Below are 18,547 nucleotides of genomic sequence, written 5' to 3'. Positions count from 1 at the left end.
GCAGTGGCAGCAAATCACTGTTAATAAGTGAGTCATTGCGATTGAACCGAATCATTTAAACGGTTGATTCATTCAAGAACGAAATACCGTCATGTTGCTCAGAGACACAAAACAGCGCTGTGGCTGTATTCGGAATGATTTTTGTTGGCGAAATAGAGCAAAAACAAGCAATATAGTGTCTAAAACGTAAGTCTCTTAATTAACTTATTGTTTATTGAATTCAATGTCACATTTGTAATCATGGTAATTTCTGGAGAAAAACGGCACTCTTCGTGTGAAATTGAATAACTATATGAAGTGGTATAAATATATACATTTTCTGCCATCATGTCTTGAATTTGTGATCATTCTAAATGCATTTTAATAGCCTGAATCATGCAGTGAAAGAAAACACACTAAATGCGCACACGCACTAGTCTAGACTTCACGTAAAGTATGCGTGCACTCTGTCGGGATGTTTTGAATGGTTTTTGCAAAATACTCGATAATGTCAAATCGCACATCGTTAAAACAACAATTAAGATATTATCGCAGACGATATATATCGCACACCCCTACCTGAAATATTTCCAAATGAATCAATATCGAATGGAGAATTTTGTGAATTGCAGTCTAATCAAATGGTGAAATCTGTGCCAATACCCAGCCCTAATGAACACACTAAAAACATTAGCGCAGATTAACGAGATCTCACCTGGAGTCGTCACAGGAGATGTTGTCAAAGAAGGACTTGGATTTGTCATAGTAACAGTTGGGTCCCAGTGGATCCTCCTCATCAGCGTTGCCTTCACTGTTCTGGGTCTCCACACCTGAATCGGTCTTCTCCTCCCCATTCAGAGTCTTCTCCGTTTTCTCACTCTTCTCATCTGCAGCACAGAGTGACACTATAAAACTGACATTAAAAATTAAACTTAATGATACATATTTATCTGTTGGTTTGTGTTGATGTAGCATAGTAACAGTTTTCCCACACAGTACCTTTAATCTTGAGTTTGTTTTGGAACTCGCGGTCGATTTCCTCCTTATTGAACTGGGCATTGGCACTCTCAAAGTCAAAGTCTTTCTCAAATTTCATTGGTCCATCTCTACGCCCATTAAACCTGCCCCGCCCACGCTGACCGCCGCCTCCGCCACCACTGCCCCGCCCCTTTCTCACTGGAGGAGCACCACCTGGAGAGAGAAACAACCGTTATCACAAATGCAGCTTATGGTCCTGATCGTGATAATGTATATGTGACCCTGGAGCACAAAAGCAGTCATAAGTAGCACAGGTATATTTGTAGCAATAATACATTGTATGGGTCAAAATTATCCATTTTATTTTTTTGCCAAAAATCAATAGGATATTAAGTAAAGTTTATGTTCCATGAAGATATTATGTAAATTTCCTACCGTAAATACATCAAAACTTAAATTTTGATTAGTAATATGCATTGCTAAGGACTTTATTCGGACAACTTTAAAGGCAATTTTCTCAATATTTAGATTGTTTTTTTTGCACCCTTAGATTCCAGATTTTCAAATAGTTGTATCTCAGCCAAATATTGTCCTATCCTAACAAACCATACATCAATGGAAAGCTTATTTATCTCCACTTCACTTTATGATTGGTTTTGTGGACCAGGGTCACATGTGTCAAAGCAGGACAGGCATTCTAAAGTGACTCACCACCACCAGACTGCCGTTTGTTTGGGTCTTTGTTATCAGGCCTGTTTGAGTCCGATTCTGGCCGAGGAACCCTCTGAACATCAGACGCTGTAGCTGAACAACAGATATCACAATTAATGGCTGCAGGTGGAAAAACTCACTTCTTCAGCTGTATGTTTTCCAATGCCCTGATTCTCACCTTTCTGTTCCTGGTTTTCAGCAGATTTCTGGCTGCTGAGAGCGGGTCGGGCCGTTCCAGGGCTCCTCTGACTCATCGTACTGGTAGCAGCTGCAGGGGGAGCGACCGGGGCCGTCTGGACCGCATGCTCCAGGGTCGGGGTCTTCCTCAAGGGCTCCAGAGATGGGCTGGAACGACCTGAAAGAGAGGACGCAATTCAGACTCACAAAAACACCACGACAATGCGGTTAAGTGATGTCAGAGCAGCTTTCTATCATTTAACTCGGTAAACATCAGTTGAAGTTCTCCATTCGTTTTTAATTTGCTGAAAATGTACTCAGATGCTCGCTAATGGATCCTCTGCAAGATGTAAGAAATCCATCAATGCCAAAATACAATAGTCCATTAATCCAGTGAAAAAGTCCATCCCCCGTTGTCCTCTCACTTCAAAATCCACCCACATATTTGTTTTGGCTTGTAAAGGGTGCTTGATCTGTGCAGATTTCTCTCTTGATTCAGACGAGAAAGTAGAACAGATAGAGGCATTTTAGCCGGAAACAAAAATGGATTACTTGTGGATTAGGGGGATATTTTTATCAGCTGTTTGGACTCTCATTCTGACGGCACCCATTCACTGCAGAGCATCCATTGCTGAGACACTGATGCAATGCTACATTTCTCCAAATCTGATGAAGAAGCAAACTTAACATCTACATCTTGAATGATCTGAGGGTGAGGACATTTTCAGAAAATGTTCATTTTTGGCTGAACTATTCCTTTAAGACAACATGAAATAACCACCATTTGTAATGCATTTAACTTCTGTAAGGTGCATCACAGAAACGGGACTTTCATCCATTCAGAGCTGATTGGATTGTGTATATTGGGTTATGATTACTATAGTCAATAATACTATATTATTTGTCTTGCATTGCTTACAGTAACACAAAAGATATTTCAAGGATAGGCAAAGTTCTTGCAATGCAATGAAAACAAAGACCAGCATTTATTTTTTTGATTTCATGTTGTCTTCAAAGACAAACTTCAAAGTTACTAACTAAGCTACTAACAGACCAGAGAAGAACGACACTCGACTCAGACACATGCTGTGATCCTGCATAATCACGGCCAAAAGACGAACACACTAAAGCCATTCTTCACACGTTAGCGTCGGTTCTCGGGTTACCTTTGGGTTTGGTAGCACTCAGCGAGCGAGAGTGCAGGGGAAGAGCAGAGCTCTGGGACAGAGGGGCAGTAGTGCTCGCCTCGCTACTGAACGCAGGACCTGAGCTGCTTCCTGTGAGGGGAGGAAGTGTGGGCTTTAACACATCACACACTATGAGAAAAACCCCTCATATGAAGCTTACGTAACAGCCAAACATGCTTTAAGATCCACCACTTGCTTAACCAATGCTCACTCAATTTACCCTTCTCAATATTTATTTAAACATATAGGGAAAAAAGGTTTTGTGCATCCTCTCCAGGTTAAGTGTTACTGAATTTGCAGAAAATTTCCATTTAAGATCATTCAAACACACAGGAATTGCAAAATGACTGGCAAAGGATTGAAATAGTGCTGGACAATAATTCAATATCAATATGTATCGCGATCGATATCGGAATTATATCGTATCGACCGAAATTAAGAAATATATCGTGATATAAATTTTGGCCATATCGTCCAGCCCTAGATTGAAAAGAGCAATATCTCATCTAATAATGTAGCCGATGGCAACAGTAGTACATTTTTTAAGGCAGGACTCGAGAAGGGTCAACTTTATTTTCTCTGGTTCTTGGCACATATTATGTGCACATTCATTCAATATGTGCAATTTGATATGCACTTGTGAATATTCTGTCTGTCTATCTAACAGTATTTATCCAAAAATGGCCAGCTATCCTCTTAACTTGCACTCTTTTCTATGCCACATCAGCAGCAAAGGCCACTTCAATGGCAAGAACAGGACAGTTCAAAATATAAGGACAAGGCAAGACACCACAGGTGAGGACAGTAGAAAATAATAAAACTAACAGAACATTAATAAGGCTAATAGATATCCCCATACTTCCCCAGTTGATTAAATACATTAATTGTTTTGTATGAAAAATTTTTTAATGTTATGTTTAAATATGCAAATGAGGCATTATTTAACTAAATATGCACCAAATTGCATACATTTCCAGAGCAGAAATCTGAACATTGGATAAAGCCAGGTTGAAAATGTTTGATTTTGCTGATGTATTAAATGTTTTTACAGAGGGAATTTTGGATTGTATCACTACATAAATAAATTAAAAAAGCAATAAAAAATGTTAAGCATATTTTTTTGAATAAAATGTTATGTGGACAGGGAATTATTTGTGAACAAACCCCACTGTAAAAACCTTCAGAATATAGAGAGGAGCAAAACTCTGAAGTTTGCTTTATGCAAGTGCTGCTGATGTGGAGAAAAGAATAGCCTTGTTTTGAAAGAATAGCCTTTAATGATATTAACTGTAATTGAAATCTGCAGATGCAAATAGATTTTGATTTAATTTAAGTTTATTGCCACATCAGCCTCACAGGCCATTTCATGGCAAACAAAGATTACACATTAGAAAACAATACAGTGGTACACAATACAAAATACAAAAATTAAATAAAGCAATTATAAAACAAAGTTACGTACATAAAATTCTATAAAAGATTCTTTAAATTTACTTTTGAAAGAAACTGTAAAAGTTTTTCTGGGTTCATCTTATAAAACAAGTCCTTAAGAGTTTGTCCTGATAATAACCTTTGTCTCATGACATTAAATATTGAAAGCACATGTTGCACCGTCAAGTGAGTCCCGCAATATTGACATTTTGGTGCAGATGCAAATAGATAAAGTGCAATAAAATTAACACTTGAATGTGTATTTCTCATGATTCTCTCCATGTTACGGAAGCAAAATAGCTCAAAATTGACTTGTGCATGGTTTTGCCTTAAAGCACATCAAAGATTAGTTTGATATTTGGCAAAAATTCGGAAAATTAATTTTGTTTGTTTGTTTATTCTCTTCAAAACACCATCTCCAATGCTGGAAGCTACGAGAGCGAGTGTGAACTCACCACCCGTGACCGCCGCTCCGAATGGCTGGGGTACCAGCGGACTGGAGCTGAACTGGCTGTATGGGGCCCGACTGAACGGGGCATACGACTGGAAGGAAGGAGCCGTGGGGCCAGCGGTGGATGCCAGAGAGGACTGCGCACAAACAAGAAAGAAACAGGTCAATATTCACTCTGCCGTCTGTTCTGCAGATACACCTGAACGTGTGAAGCCCACCTGCACGATGGCGGGATCCTGAGGAAGGTTGCAGGTGGGTTTGGGCGGCTCGCACACCGTCAGGTCTTTGATATCACTTCCTCTGAATATAATGTACTCAAAGACATCATCTCGAGGAGGGATCGGTCTGTCCGTGGGACGATCCTCAGTGCCAAAGGACTTCACTAGAGGAGAAAACGAGACAGGAAAATGTTAAAATTCACAAAACAAGCAATGTTAGTTATTATCCTCACCACTCCATGTTTTTCTCTAGGTGGTAGGTGTAAGTATGTTTACTTTATATCTGTATTTGATTTAGGCCCGATCTAAAAGTAAATGAGGTAAGTGCCGTTCTCAGTGTATTAAAACTCTCTCATATCTAATTTGTGTGTAAATATATATGTGACCCTGGAGCAAAAAACCAGCTTAAGTCGCTGGGGTATATTTGTAGCAATAGCCAACAATACATTGTATGGGTCAAAATTATAGATTTTTCTTTTATGCCAAAAATCATTAGGATATTAAGATCATGTTTCATTTAGATATTTTCTAAATTTCCTACCGTAAATATATCAAAACTTAATTTTTGATTAGTAATATGCATTGCTAAGAACTTAATTTGGACAACTTTAAAGATGATTTTCTCAATATTTAGATTTTTTTGCACCCTCAGATTCCAGATTTTCAAATAGTTGTATCTCAGCCAAATATTGTCCTCCTATCCTAACAAACCATGCATTTACATTTAGTCAATTAGTAGACGCTTTTATCCAAAGCGACTTAACAAATGAGGACAATGGAAGCAATCAGAATCAACAAAACAGCAATGATACACAAGTGCTATAACAAGTCTCAGTCAGCTTAAAGCAGTACACTTAACAAAGGTTTTTTTAAATTATACAATAAATAAAAAGACAACAGATAGAATAGAAAAAGAATAGAGCAAGCTAGTGTTAGAGGACTTTTTTTGTGCTTTTTGTTAATTGTATAATAAATAAAAAGAAAACAGATAGAATACAAAAAGAATAGAGAAGCTAGCGTTGTTGTTGTTTTTTTTAAAGAAAACAAGCAGTTAGTAAATGAATAGAGTGTAAGTCTAAAAGGGACAAGTTTTTTTTTTTTTATTATAGAATTAGAATAGAGAGTGCTAGAGTTAGAGGGTCAAATAAAGATGGAAGAGATGTGTTTTATTGTTGTTATTATTATCATGTGCTTATTTATTCAGCTTTCAGACGATGTAAAAATCTAAATTTCACAAAATTGACACTTATGACTGGTTTTGTGGTCCAGGGTCGCATATTTGCATATACAGTGTGGATATTTAGCCAGGGCTACAACATAATTCTCTTCTGTAATGCTATAATGCTCTCTGTAGGTGTGTGTGTGTGTGTGTGTGTTTATTGTACGTACCTTTAGCCAGAGCTACAGTGCTGTTCTCGGTGTCGATCGTGTATAAAACTCCCTCATATCGGATCTCGGCCTTTGAGATCAGACTGATCTTGCTGCCGATATAAGGCGTCCCTCCGCTCATCTTTCCGCTGGAAGTCACTCCTGTGCGGCAGCTCGACTCCTCTTCTTCTTTGCGTAAGGTATTATCGCACTGAATTATGTTTTTCGGTGGTTCGATGTCGTTTCCTTTCAGTCCGAGCTTAGCACGACATGGCCGCATTCATTTTCCTCCGCACTGAATCGAGATGCATGCTGGGAAACGCGCCTCCCCCTCTCTCGCGCCCCCACGCTGGTATCGCGAGAGTTATTTTAGTATAACTCCCGTTACATTGGGAATTATGTAAGAGTCGAAATGCGATTTAACGCCGTGGGAAGTAAATAAAGGCGAATTTTGAATTAGAAATCAATAAAGGTTTTACTTAAATGGCTATAAAGAGAATAGTATAGATATGTGATGACTGTTCAGAATGAACTCTATTTCAATTATAGCCAAAGAGGAGTGCTGAGGCATTTCGTAGTTGCACATGCCAGATTATAAACAGCAAAACTGAATGATTATTTCATCATAAATACACTGAAACATCAGAGCAATAACTACACATAGCACGATTTAAAGCTTTATAATGTCATTCCAAGTATACGCTATTGAATTCACATGCTTTGATAGACTAGATACTTCCATGAAACCTCTACCATAATTTAATTTCTAATATATGCTTGGTGTCTATTTACTCTGAAATGTCGTCATCGTTCACCGGACTTTGTTTCTCTTGCTGCATGGACTCAGCCACAAGTTGTCCCTAAATTATGAACAAACGTTCTTGCAGTGACGTTAACGGAATGTTCGTGCAAGGGTTTCTGGTCTTTACTAATGTTCTGAAAACGTTAGACGTTTAAACATCGTTTCCGCTGGACGTTCGTCTAACATTTTTTTTTTGAAATGTTACATTTCAGAATGTTCAGAGAACGTTAAAAAGTAACATTCTTCTATCTATCTATCTATCTATCTATCTATCTATCTATCTATCTATCTATCTATCTGAATAGCCATCTATCTATCTATCTATCTATCTATCTATCTATCTATCTATCTGTCTATCTATTCTGTCTGTCTGTCTGTCTGTCTGTCTGTCTGTCTGTCTGTCTGTCTGTCTGTCTGTCTGTCTGTCTGTCTGTCTGTCTGTCTGTCTGTCTGTCTGTCTGTCTGTCTGTCTGTCTGTCTGTCTGTCTGTCTGTCTGTCTGTCTGTCTGTCTGTCTGTCTGTCTGTCTGTCTGTCTGTTCGTCTGTCTGTCTGTCTGTCTGTCTGTCTGTCTGTCTGTCTATCTATCTATCTATCTCCCTTCCCTCCAAACTCGTGTAGTATCCTCGGCCGCCTTGAGTTGTAACAGGGGTGACAACTGTTTGGTTTTGGCCCTCTGACGTCACATCCATTCCCACAATGCCATAGTAACACGACTGCGCACTCGCGCTCGTGGACGCGCACCAGCAGAGACAGCCCATCACACACACAGAGCGAACATGGCGGGCGCCTCCGACCCTCTGGAAGACATGCTCTTCTCCGAGGTGGACGAGAAAGCTGTGAGCGATCTGGTGGGCTCGCTGGAGTCTCAGTTGGTGGGCCAGAGCGAGCCGCCCGCCGCGCGCCAGAGCAGCGCGAAGCAGCAGCAGCAGCAGACAGGAGGAACAGCGCAGCTGCCTGCTCCTGTAGACTCTCCATCAGAACCACAACAACAAGCGCAGCAGCAGCAGCAGAACGCGCGGAAAGCGGCGCGCAACCCGGATTCTGACCCGAAAGACGCCAGCATGGATAAGCACGCCAAAGCTCTGGAGAAGGAGAGCCATCTGAAGTCGCATGGCAGCATCATCATCATCACTACAGCAGCGGCAGCAGCAGCATCCAACGCTCCTGCACCGGGCAACAAAGGTGAGAGCCCGAGGGACACCCGCAAGAAACACCTGGGGAAGTCGCGCACGCTGCGCTCCGCAGCATCCCACAGTCTCAACGGCAACGGAGGCGACGCAGCATCAGCATCACCACCCAGCAGCTCCAGCACGACTTTCACCGTATCCAGTAACCCGCAGGCGATCTCGCTGGACCGCGGGACGCCCACCATCGCGCTGCACCGACTCCCGCGTCACATCATCGCCAGCATCGCGCAGAATGGAAACGGCACGTCGGTGTCCGCGTTGGTCCAGCAGGGCGCGCGGATCAACCACAGCAAAACACCCGCGGACAACAACGCGAAGCCGGCGGCGACCTCGGCCACAGCAGCGCCTGTCAAACCCACTGTCAGCGCGGCTGCGGTCATCAGACCTGCGCAGACGCAGACGCCTGCGCAGCAGAGGGTCGTAACGCCGCAGCTGATTGTCAGACCACCGCAACAGCAAACTACTATACAGCTGCCGCCCGGATTCACCATCCCACCAGGTACTTATGACTTACTAGTGTTTGATGTGCACTACCTAGTCTCCTCTGACTCTCTTCCACGTTAGAATAACAGCAAAGTGATGCAAACTCTGAAATAACTCAGCTGGAACTCTGGGAATGAAGAAGTGAGCAGAACATGACGTAAATGAAATCTCTCATATTTGAGCTTCTTGCTTGTTATTCTGCACATCAGTCAACCAACTTCATCCTGTTATGCTTTTAAGAGCACTTGTTGATGCTCTTTCTTCTCTATCTGCTTTAATTGATCCTTTAAAAAGTCCAAATGAAACTCATATGCAGGCATAATTTCGTATATTTGACTACGAGACTGCTTTCATGCATTTAAACAGAAGCATTTAGCATCAATTTTGTTCACAAGAAACATAAATTCTGTCAACTGTGTCTAAATGTCTAAACACTTAAACATTTTGGTTCTATTAGGGACAAAAAAGTGTTTTCCCCCTTTAAGTTGAACTTTTGAAATACTTGAAAAACTTGAAAAACATGATTTGCCAAATATCAAATGGTTAAATAAATACAAATATATTTAGTGGCCTCAAAAAAGTATTTAGACACTTAAGTGACATAAATATGTGAATGTAATTCAGTGTCTTGATCGGCGATAAAATGCTGCAGGTGTCTGTCTCTAAATTTCAATCGTTTTTTTTTTTTTTTCATATGTTGTACTTGAGAAGTGTGTTTGTGCTCTCTCTCAATCATAAAAGAGTCATAACAGATACATAAGAATAGAAAAATAATCATTTAAACAATATTTTGTTTTGATTAAGTTTTAATCTGCATGTAAAAAAAAGAATGAACAAATATGGTTTTAAATAGATGATGCTTAAAATATTTCACATCATTTACTCAAATGCTAGTTTTCATCTCACTATTTTCATTATTTTCTAGGGAAATCCATACTTGTATATCAGACAGACACATGCTTGCTCTGACATTTTGTTATGTAATACAATATTTTGTATATAGTGGCACTCAAACATTTTAACGTGTTGCTCAAGTCTCCAGATACTTTCTTCTCTATGAATTATGTATGCATTTTCAGTATATGTAAACAAACCTCACACCAGATGATGATGATGTAAGTAATTACTTGTGTGAGTTGATCAAATCTGGAGCTGCAGCATTGATGATCTGATGCTTTAAAGAACCCAAACACACTGATCTGAAGATCTTTATCAGTAACTTTAGTTTAAACATACAGGTGTTTTTTTTTTGCTGAAGGTGCTGAATGGTGAAAGTTTATGGATGAGATCTGAACCTAAAACCTAAAACCAGCCAAAATGAGTAAACACATCTGGAGATTAAATGATAATTCGTGTAGATGAGCTTTACATCGCTGCATTTGGATGATGACTGATGAGTTTGGTGGTCATCATGATGCAGAAACTGTCAATAATGAGCAGAAAGTAGATCAAAAAGTGACTTGATATCTTACAAATGACTTTCACACTGCTCACAGATGACAGTCTCAAGTCTAGCAAAGAGAAATCATTTTTATTTACTTTAGATTTTAATGGTGAAGAATGATTCATCATCAATCTACATTTAACTTGCACTTTCTTTCAGTAAAAATATGAAGCTTTAGACAGATTCAGCTGTTGCCTTCTCACTCTCAGACTGAATGTGTTTAAGCACTAGTTATAAAACCAGTGAAATCTGAACTCTGATCATTATTTCAAACTAATATCGTTTTTAACGGTGAAAGCTGTCTGAGTTTAATTGTGTGTGTAATGATCTGCAGTTAAACACATTCACAGTGTTTTTTTTTTTTTTTTACAAAAACAAACTGCTCTGTTTAAAACACCTAAACATCCTAATTTGAATGTCTTTAGTGCAGGGCGTTTATATAAAGCATGCGCTATATATCATACATAATACATTTAGATAAAAGTATTTAAAGATAATCAGAAAATAATTAGAATACATATGAAAAAAAAAACCATTTATTACAATTTTTAATTTGTAATAAAATGTATTTTTTCATGTATTTTTTAGCTTAATGCATTCACATAAAGACATCAGACAGACATATGCAAGAAAAAAAACATATAAGAATGACTTAGAATCTGAATTATTCAATTTTGCTTTCAGAAGAATCCAAAGGCTTCAGTTGTTGATTGTAAGTTTTTATGTTTTGTGATGCTTTGTTATATTTTTCAGAGGTCAGAGGTGAATAACCCGTGTGTGTTGTGTTGTGTGTGTTTGAGGTATGGTGCTGGTCCGGACAGAGATCGGTCAGCTGGTGATGGTTCCTCAGCAGGCTCTGGCTCAAGCTCAGGCCCAGAACAGCATCTCGCCGCGGCCCTCCACACCCACCAGCGTGGCCACGTTCAGGGTCACGACCCCACAGGTACAGCCCATAATGCTCTAGAGCCACAGCGATCTGACGCACAGATGAGGTTTCTCTCTGAAACTTAAGAACCAAATTGCTCCCAAAACTCCCGCTGTAAAACTCGAATGACATCAAGCAGTTTGAAGTCAGACCGGATGCATGTCATCAAACCTTTTTTATTGTTTTTGCAAAGACAATATTGTGAAATGTTTCCGTGTCACTGATAAAACTGAAAAATATCTGCTGAGATTGAACACACTCCTCTGCAAATTAAAGATCCGTTTGCTTGCTTTTCCTGATTGAAAAGTTATTTTCCCTAAGATTGAAAGTCGAGATCATACATTCGAAATCTCTCTCTTTTATATTTACAAATGTACTTTTGATGAAAGGAAAATATCAGGATGATCTGATGGTGTGATGCAGTGTGTGATTCTAGAGTTTCTCAAGGACACGTCTAGCTAGTTATTTTAGCATCATAGTTTTTATTTTGATATTTTCATTTTAGTTGTAGTTAAAGTTTTAGTAGTTTAGTTGTATGGTTTTGCAATTTTATTAGTTTTTTGAATATGTATGTATAGTTTTTATTCATTTTTATTTCAGTTTTACTTTTAGTTATTTTAGTACATCAAGTTAAACTGAAAGGAAATTATGCCTTAGCAATAGCTGAAATAGAATACGTTTTAAAAATATGTTTTTTTTGTTTTAGTAAACTATAATAACCCTGGTCATGACCCCCACTAGGGGTCACCAGAGGTCTCTCACATTTTAACTAATTATGATTTCACTAATAATCGTAATCAAATCATCTGTGCAGTAAACACAGTGAGACGGTAACTTTGGTTACTGCTATCAAAAATGTTTATTCTGTGAAATCTTCATCACTCAGAGATGAAATATGACCCTGGAGTCTTAAGTCGCTGGGGTATATTTGTAGCAATAGCCAACAATACATTGTATGGGTCAAAATTATTGATTTTTCTTTTATGCCAAAAATCATTAGGATATTAAGTAAAGATCATGTTCCATAAAGATATTTTGTAAATTTCCTACTGTAAATATATTAAAGCTTAATTTTTGATTAGTAATATGCATTGATAAGAACTTAAATTGAACAACTTTAAAGATGATTTTCTCACTATTTTGATTTTTTTTGCACCCTCAGATTCCAGATTTTCAAATAGTTGGATCTCAGCCAAATATTGTTCTATCCTAACAAACCATACATCAATGGAAAGCTTATTTATTCATAATTGACCGTTATGACTGGTTTTGTGGTCCAGGGTCACAAATAAAGACACACAACAGTGATTATATTCATATTGTGATCTTTAAACTCACTCCTGAAGTGACGCTTCTGCAGAGTCCCAGTAAAGATGAAACGCAGGTCATTTGATATGTTAATAATAACAACCTGTGCACAGATGCTGTGTAATTCACGGTTATTCACACTAGTAGACACTTACCTGATATGATTTGATGGAGCAGAACGCAATTTCGTGAAACATTTGACTTGTAAAAACCATGAGAAAACACTTTTAGAAACACTGATCTGTATACTACACTGTAAAAAAAAATTCCGTAAAATTAACGGTAAAAAACCGGCAGCTGTGGTTGCCGGAATTTTACCGTAAAAAATACGGTAGCAACATTTGAGGTTTTACAGTTTTAACTTAAATTTACAGTTAAATACCGTAATTTCATTAACTGATATAATGTTAATATACCAACCTATTTCACCGTATATAGTAGGGGAATTTACCGTTAACCATTTAACAGGTTTTTACTGTAGCATTTTTACAGTCTTTTACCGTTAAATTCACGGTCATTTTTTACAGTGTACAAATCATACAGAAATATTTAGAACTAAATTTAAGATTTGTGTATTTGAATTGCATATGAAATGTCCATCATTTTTGATCACACAGCTTAATGTGATGCATATTTGTCAGTCATACATTAATGAAACGGGTCAGATTTCTGTAATAGTACTGATGAGTTTGGTGGTCATCATGATGCAGAAACTGTCAAGTCTCCAGATACTTTCTTCTCTATGAATTATGTATGCATTTTCAGTATATGTAAACAAACCTCACACCAGATGATGATGATGTAAGTAATTACTTGTGTGAGTTGATCAAATCTGGAGCTGCAGCATTGATGATCTGATGCTTTAAAGAACCCAAACACACTGATCTGAAGATCTTTATCAGTAACTTTAGTTTAAACATACAGGTGTTTTTTTTTTGCTGAAGGTGCTGAATGGTGAAAGTTTATGGATGAGATCTGAACCTAAAACCTAAAACCAGCCAAAATGAGTAAACACATCTGGAGATTAAATGATAATTCGTGTAGATGAGCTTTACATCGCTGCATTTGGATGATGACTGATGAGTTTGGTGGTCATCATGATGCAGAAACTGTCAATAATGAGCAGAAAGTAGATCAAAAAGTGACTTGATATCTTACAAATGACTTTCACACTGCTCACAGATGACAGTCTCAAGTCTAGCAAAGAGAAATCATTTTTATTTACTTTAGATTTTAATGGTGAAGAATGATTCATCATCAATCTACATTTAACTTGCACTTTCTTTCAGTAAAAATATGAAGCTTTAGACAGATTCAGCTGTTGCCTTCTCACTCTCAGACTGAATGTGTTTAAGCACTAGTTATAAAACCAGTGAAATCTGAACTCTGATCATTATTTCAAACTAATATCAGACTTGATGGCGACAGCTGTCTGAGTTTAATTGTGTGTGTAATCAGTGATCTGCTGTTAAATGGGTCCATGGTTTTGTTTTATAAGAAGAAACTGCTCTGTTTAAAACACCTAAACAACACTCTGAATGTCTTCTGTGCAGCTTAGATGGGTCGATTACATAAAGCGTGCTAAAGGAAAATGTATTAAAATAGCACATTTCATACATAATGCATTGTTCTTTACATAAAAGTATTTGAAGATAATCAAAATAATTAGAATACATAAGAAATAAAAAAAAACAATACACAATAAAACAATAAAAAGTATTTTTTTAATTTTTAATAATAAGATACGCAATTTTTTTCATGAATCCATTTTTTTACAGTATTGTAAAATAATACATTTTTATTGTTAAATTTAATTGCTTATTGTTAAATGTAATTGTTTTCACAATGAACAGATTTATGCTTATTCTAAGCTATTTGAATAAATGCATTTTCAAAATTTCATTGTTTAAATAAAACCAAAAAGATGCAAATAGTTAGTAATAAACTATACCATGAAGTGCAGAAATCAGATCTCTTTATTGTTACAAATATGCATCACATTAAGTTTATTAGTTTATGTTAAAGTGGTGTAATCCAAATACATGGAAATTATAAATGCAATAAAAAAATCTTAACCCCGTAAACACAGCAGAGATCAAACTGAGTGTTTCCTGTCAAACATGCATTTGATGGAAGAAGTCTGCACCGTTTTGAAACCCATTTGTCAATAAAAGAGATATTAATTCAGTAAACTTGACTGTCACTATTTTCTTGTGCATATTTTTGCAAAATTTAAATCATCAGTGCACAGAAATAATTTTCATGTTGACCATCTGTACACTGTTAAACCTTGTAAACTATAGTTTTTTCTCTTCAGAGTTTTGTCAGATGAACAGTCAGCAGTATTGATGGCTGAGGTTCACTGCTGACGTCTAGCGGTGCGCTTTAGTCAGTGCTGACATCAGCTCTTCAGTGACAGGGAAAATAGGGAAAATAAGCCTCTTTCTTCAGTGCTGTGTAAATTAAACACTTAACAGTTTGTATCAAATGCATGGCTTCTTCACAGTGGTTTCAAAACGTGAATAAGAAGACCACAAAATCCAGTTAGCTGGTCTCTGTTGTTTTTCTGTTCACATATTAATATCCATGTTCAGAATATTCCCGCCATTAAAAATGTTCCTCTTGGTTTAATGCCAGGGTTTTTACAGTTTTCATATACTTACAAAACTAAATTTGAATAAGTCTTAATAAGAGCATATAAATTATTGAACATTATAATTATTTTATATAGAATGTAATATATATGTGGGTATTAATTTATTTGAGGATAGTTTTTTTTTTTTTATTGCTTATTTTTTGAATATGAGAATTAGTTTACTGTGTATGGCCACAAGAAGGCAGCAACCATCATATTTGCTTTTTTTATATTATTTTATTTATTTATTTATTTCAAATTATGCAAAGAAAAGATATTTCACTAATAAGTTACCAATGCTTATAACATGATAGTATCACAGTGGTTTAATGGAGGTCTAGTGTGTGAGAGTGTAATGTTCACTTAGTGCCACCAGATGTCGCCAGAAGCTTGCATTTATTAGTGGCTCAACGTTTTAACCCAACACTGGTGTTAATAAATCAAACATTTTTAAAACATTGCAAATAGCAAAACATTTAATGTCTGAAGTTTAGCAGATTAGTATGTTTTTACATTTATATTTGCGTTGCATTTAGCTGATGCTTTTGTTCAAAGCAACTTACAGTAGAGGATCAAAGGCAATTAGTCACAGAGCCAGTAATATTTGTAGTACACAATGGCAGGTTTGTCAGAAAGCTAGATTAAGAAACAAGCGAATGCAGAAAAAATGGACAGGCTTTTTTTTGTGCAACTTTAAAATTAAAATCAAAATTGCTATAGGCCTATGTTTGATGTTGTGCCTCTAGAGCTAGACACACTATATAGTTTTAAAATGTAAAATTTATACAGAATATCATAAGGTATCATAATTAGTTATTATTATAGCAGTAAAGTCCTTTCAAGTATTAGTCAGTAAAGTGACTAATACTTGTTGCCACAGTTTTATTGTAGTAATTTTGCAATAATTCACAATAAAGTATCAGCAGCAGTAGCTGTATATTGTGGTGTTTACTGCGGTAATGTGTTTCCCTGGTAAACTCTGTTCAGGACATCAGCGTTGCCTTTGTGAGGTGAGGGTTTATATTCCCAGGCGTCTCTCTTCATCCTGCTGTCAGTCATTCTCCGGTTCTCTGCGGCGGAAGACGTGTCACTATTTTCTTGTGCATATTTTTGCAAAATTTAAATCATCAGTGCACAGAAATAATTTTCATGTTGACCATCTGTACACTGTTAAACCTTGTAAACTATAGTTTTTTCTCTTCAGAGTTTTGTCAGATGAACAGTCAGCAGTATTGATGGCTGAGGTTCACTGCTGACGTCTAGCGGTGCGCTTTAGTCAGTGCTGACATCAGCTCTTCAGTGACAGGGAAAATAGGGAAAATAAGCCTCTTTCTTCAGTGCTGTGTAAATTAAACACTTAACAGTTTGTATCAAATGCATGGCTTCTTCACAGTGGTTTCAAAACGTGAATAAGAAGACCACAAAATCCAGTTAGCTGGTCTCTGTTGTTTTTCTGTTCACATATTAATATCCATGTTCAGAATATTCCCGCCATTAAAAATGTTCCTCTTGGTTTAATGCCAGGGTTTTTACAGTTTTCATATACTTACAAAACTAAATTTGAATAAGTCTTAATAAGAGCATATAAATTATTGAACATTATAATTATTTTATATAGAATGTAATATATATGTGGGTATTAATTTATTTGAGGATAGTTTTTTTTTTTTTATTGCTTATTTTTTGAATATGAGAATTAGTTTACTGTGTATGGCCACAAGAAGGCAGCAACCATCATATTTGCTTTTTTTATATTATTTTATTTATTTATTTATTTCAAATTATGCAAAGAAAAGATATTTCACTAATAAGTTACCAATGCTTATAACATGATAGTATCACAGTGGTTTAATGGAGGTCTAGTGTGTGAGAGTGTAATGTTCACTTAGTGCCACCAGATGTCGCCAGAAGCTTGCATTTATTAGTGGCTCAACGTTTTAACCCAACACTGGTGTTAATAAATCAAACATTTTTAAAACATTGCAAATAGCAAAACATTTAATGTCTGAAGTTTAGCAGATTAGTATGTTTTTACATTTATATTTGCGTTGCATTTAGCTGATGCTTTTGTTCAAAGCAACTTACAGTAGAGGATCAAAGGCAATTAGTCACAATATTTGTAGTATTTGTAGTACACAATGGCAGGTTTGTCAGAAAGCTAGATTAAGAAACAAGCGAATGCAGACAGGCTTTTATATTTGTAGTACACAATGGCAGGTTTGTCAGAAAGCTAGATTAAGAAACAAGCGAATGCAGAAAAAATGGACAGGCTTTTTTTTGTGCAACTTTAAAATTAAAATCAAAATTGCTATAGGCCTATGTTTGATGTTGTGCCTCTAGAGCTAGACACACTATATAGTTTTAAAATGTAAAATTTATACAGAATATCATAAGGTATCATAATTAGTTATTATTATAGCAGTAAAGTCCTTTCAAGTATTAGTCAGTAAAGTGACTAATACTTGTTGCCACAGTTTTATTGTAGTAATTTTGCAATAATTCACAATGCAGCAGTAGCAGCAGTAGCTGTATATTGTGGTGTTTACTGCGGTAATGTGTTTCCCTGGTAAACTCTGTTAGCGTTGCCTGTCTTTCCCTCCGAATGCGTTTAATCATTTATCCTCCAACTGCCTGATCGCTGTAAACGCGAACTCAACTTTCAGTGCGAGCGAGAGACTCGTTCTGTGGCGTCGCCGTCAGTGTGCGGCCCCCGAGCTCTTCCGCGTCTCAGGGGCCCTCGGGCTCCGCTCTCTCTGCAGGGGCCCAGAGACGAGCATCTGTGAGGAGAGAGCGCGTGCTGTTGAACGGCGTGTCTCTCTGAGTCCAGGGCTCTGCTCTCGCTCACGTGATTATTGCAGCGTTGCCCCCCAGGGAAGGATGTTCACCCGTCTGTCCCCCTCTAGACACAATCATATCAGGCTCTGCAGTACATGGATGATTCCTGTCAGGAACAGCAGGTCAGAATCCACCTGAAAATCACAAGAAATGAAAATGATTATATATTGCATATAATAGTTATTTTGCATATTTTGAATATTTTAGAAATGTAATTACTTTATACAAGAAATATATATTTTTTATATATTTAATAATTATTTAGCATATTTTGAATTATTTAAAAATAATACATTATTTTATATAAGACATTTAATGTTTATTTAGCATATTTTGAATATTTTAGATATAAGATATAAGAAATAATTTATATATACAAATTATAAATATGATAATCTATATTTTAAATATATATATTTATAAATAA

General features: G+C 36.9%; 2 protein-coding genes across 7 annotated transcripts in view; one reads left to right on the top strand and one right to left on the bottom strand.

Annotated features, from left to right (window-relative positions):
- LOC107659015 (protein LSM14 homolog A-like) overlaps nucleotides 1–6,866 on the bottom strand; it is a 14,730-nt gene extending 7,864 nt beyond the window's left edge. The window contains exons 1-8 of one of the 6 annotated variants that reach the window (XM_016447800.1): nucleotides 6,522–6,866; nucleotides 5,133–5,296; nucleotides 4,919–5,051; nucleotides 3,012–3,122; nucleotides 1,847–2,023; nucleotides 1,669–1,761; nucleotides 979–1,170; nucleotides 695–866 (exon numbers count right to left, since the gene is read on the bottom strand). In XM_016447800.1, coding sequence (XP_016303286.1) covers nucleotides 695–866; nucleotides 979–1,170; nucleotides 1,669–1,761; nucleotides 1,847–2,023; nucleotides 3,012–3,122; nucleotides 4,919–5,051; nucleotides 5,133–5,296; nucleotides 6,522–6,780 — 1,301 coding nt within the window. In that variant the 5' untranslated portion in view covers nucleotides 6,781–6,866. The remainder of the gene's footprint in view (nucleotides 1–694; nucleotides 867–978; nucleotides 1,171–1,668; nucleotides 1,762–1,846; nucleotides 2,024–3,011; nucleotides 3,123–4,918; nucleotides 5,052–5,132; nucleotides 5,297–6,521) is intronic. The other 5 variants (XM_016447808.1, XM_016447783.1, XM_016447792.1 and 2 more) reach the window with 5 other exon arrangements.
- Nucleotides 6,867–7,906: 1,040 nt separating this feature from the next.
- The window catches only part of LOC107659171 (transcription initiation factor TFIID subunit 4-like), a 93,295-nt gene continuing 82,654 nt past the window's right edge, over nucleotides 7,907–18,547 (top strand). Inside the window, exons 1-2 of the mRNA XM_016448015.1 lie at nucleotides 7,907–8,989; nucleotides 11,218–11,360. Of these exons, the coding sequence (XP_016303501.1) occupies nucleotides 8,080–8,989; nucleotides 11,218–11,360 (1,053 nt within the window). The 5' untranslated portion in view covers nucleotides 7,907–8,079. The remainder of the gene's footprint in view (nucleotides 8,990–11,217; nucleotides 11,361–18,547) is intronic.

Source organism: Sinocyclocheilus anshuiensis, unplaced genomic scaffold (assembly GCF_001515605.1).
Source record: "Sinocyclocheilus anshuiensis isolate Anshui unplaced genomic scaffold, SAMN03320099.WGS_v1.1 scaffold1010, whole genome shotgun sequence".
Taxonomy (NCBI): Eukaryota; Metazoa; Chordata; class Actinopteri; order Cypriniformes; family Cyprinidae; genus Sinocyclocheilus; species Sinocyclocheilus anshuiensis.
Note: the sequence above shows the minus strand (reverse complement) of the source record. Positions and strands in the feature narration are given on the sequence as shown.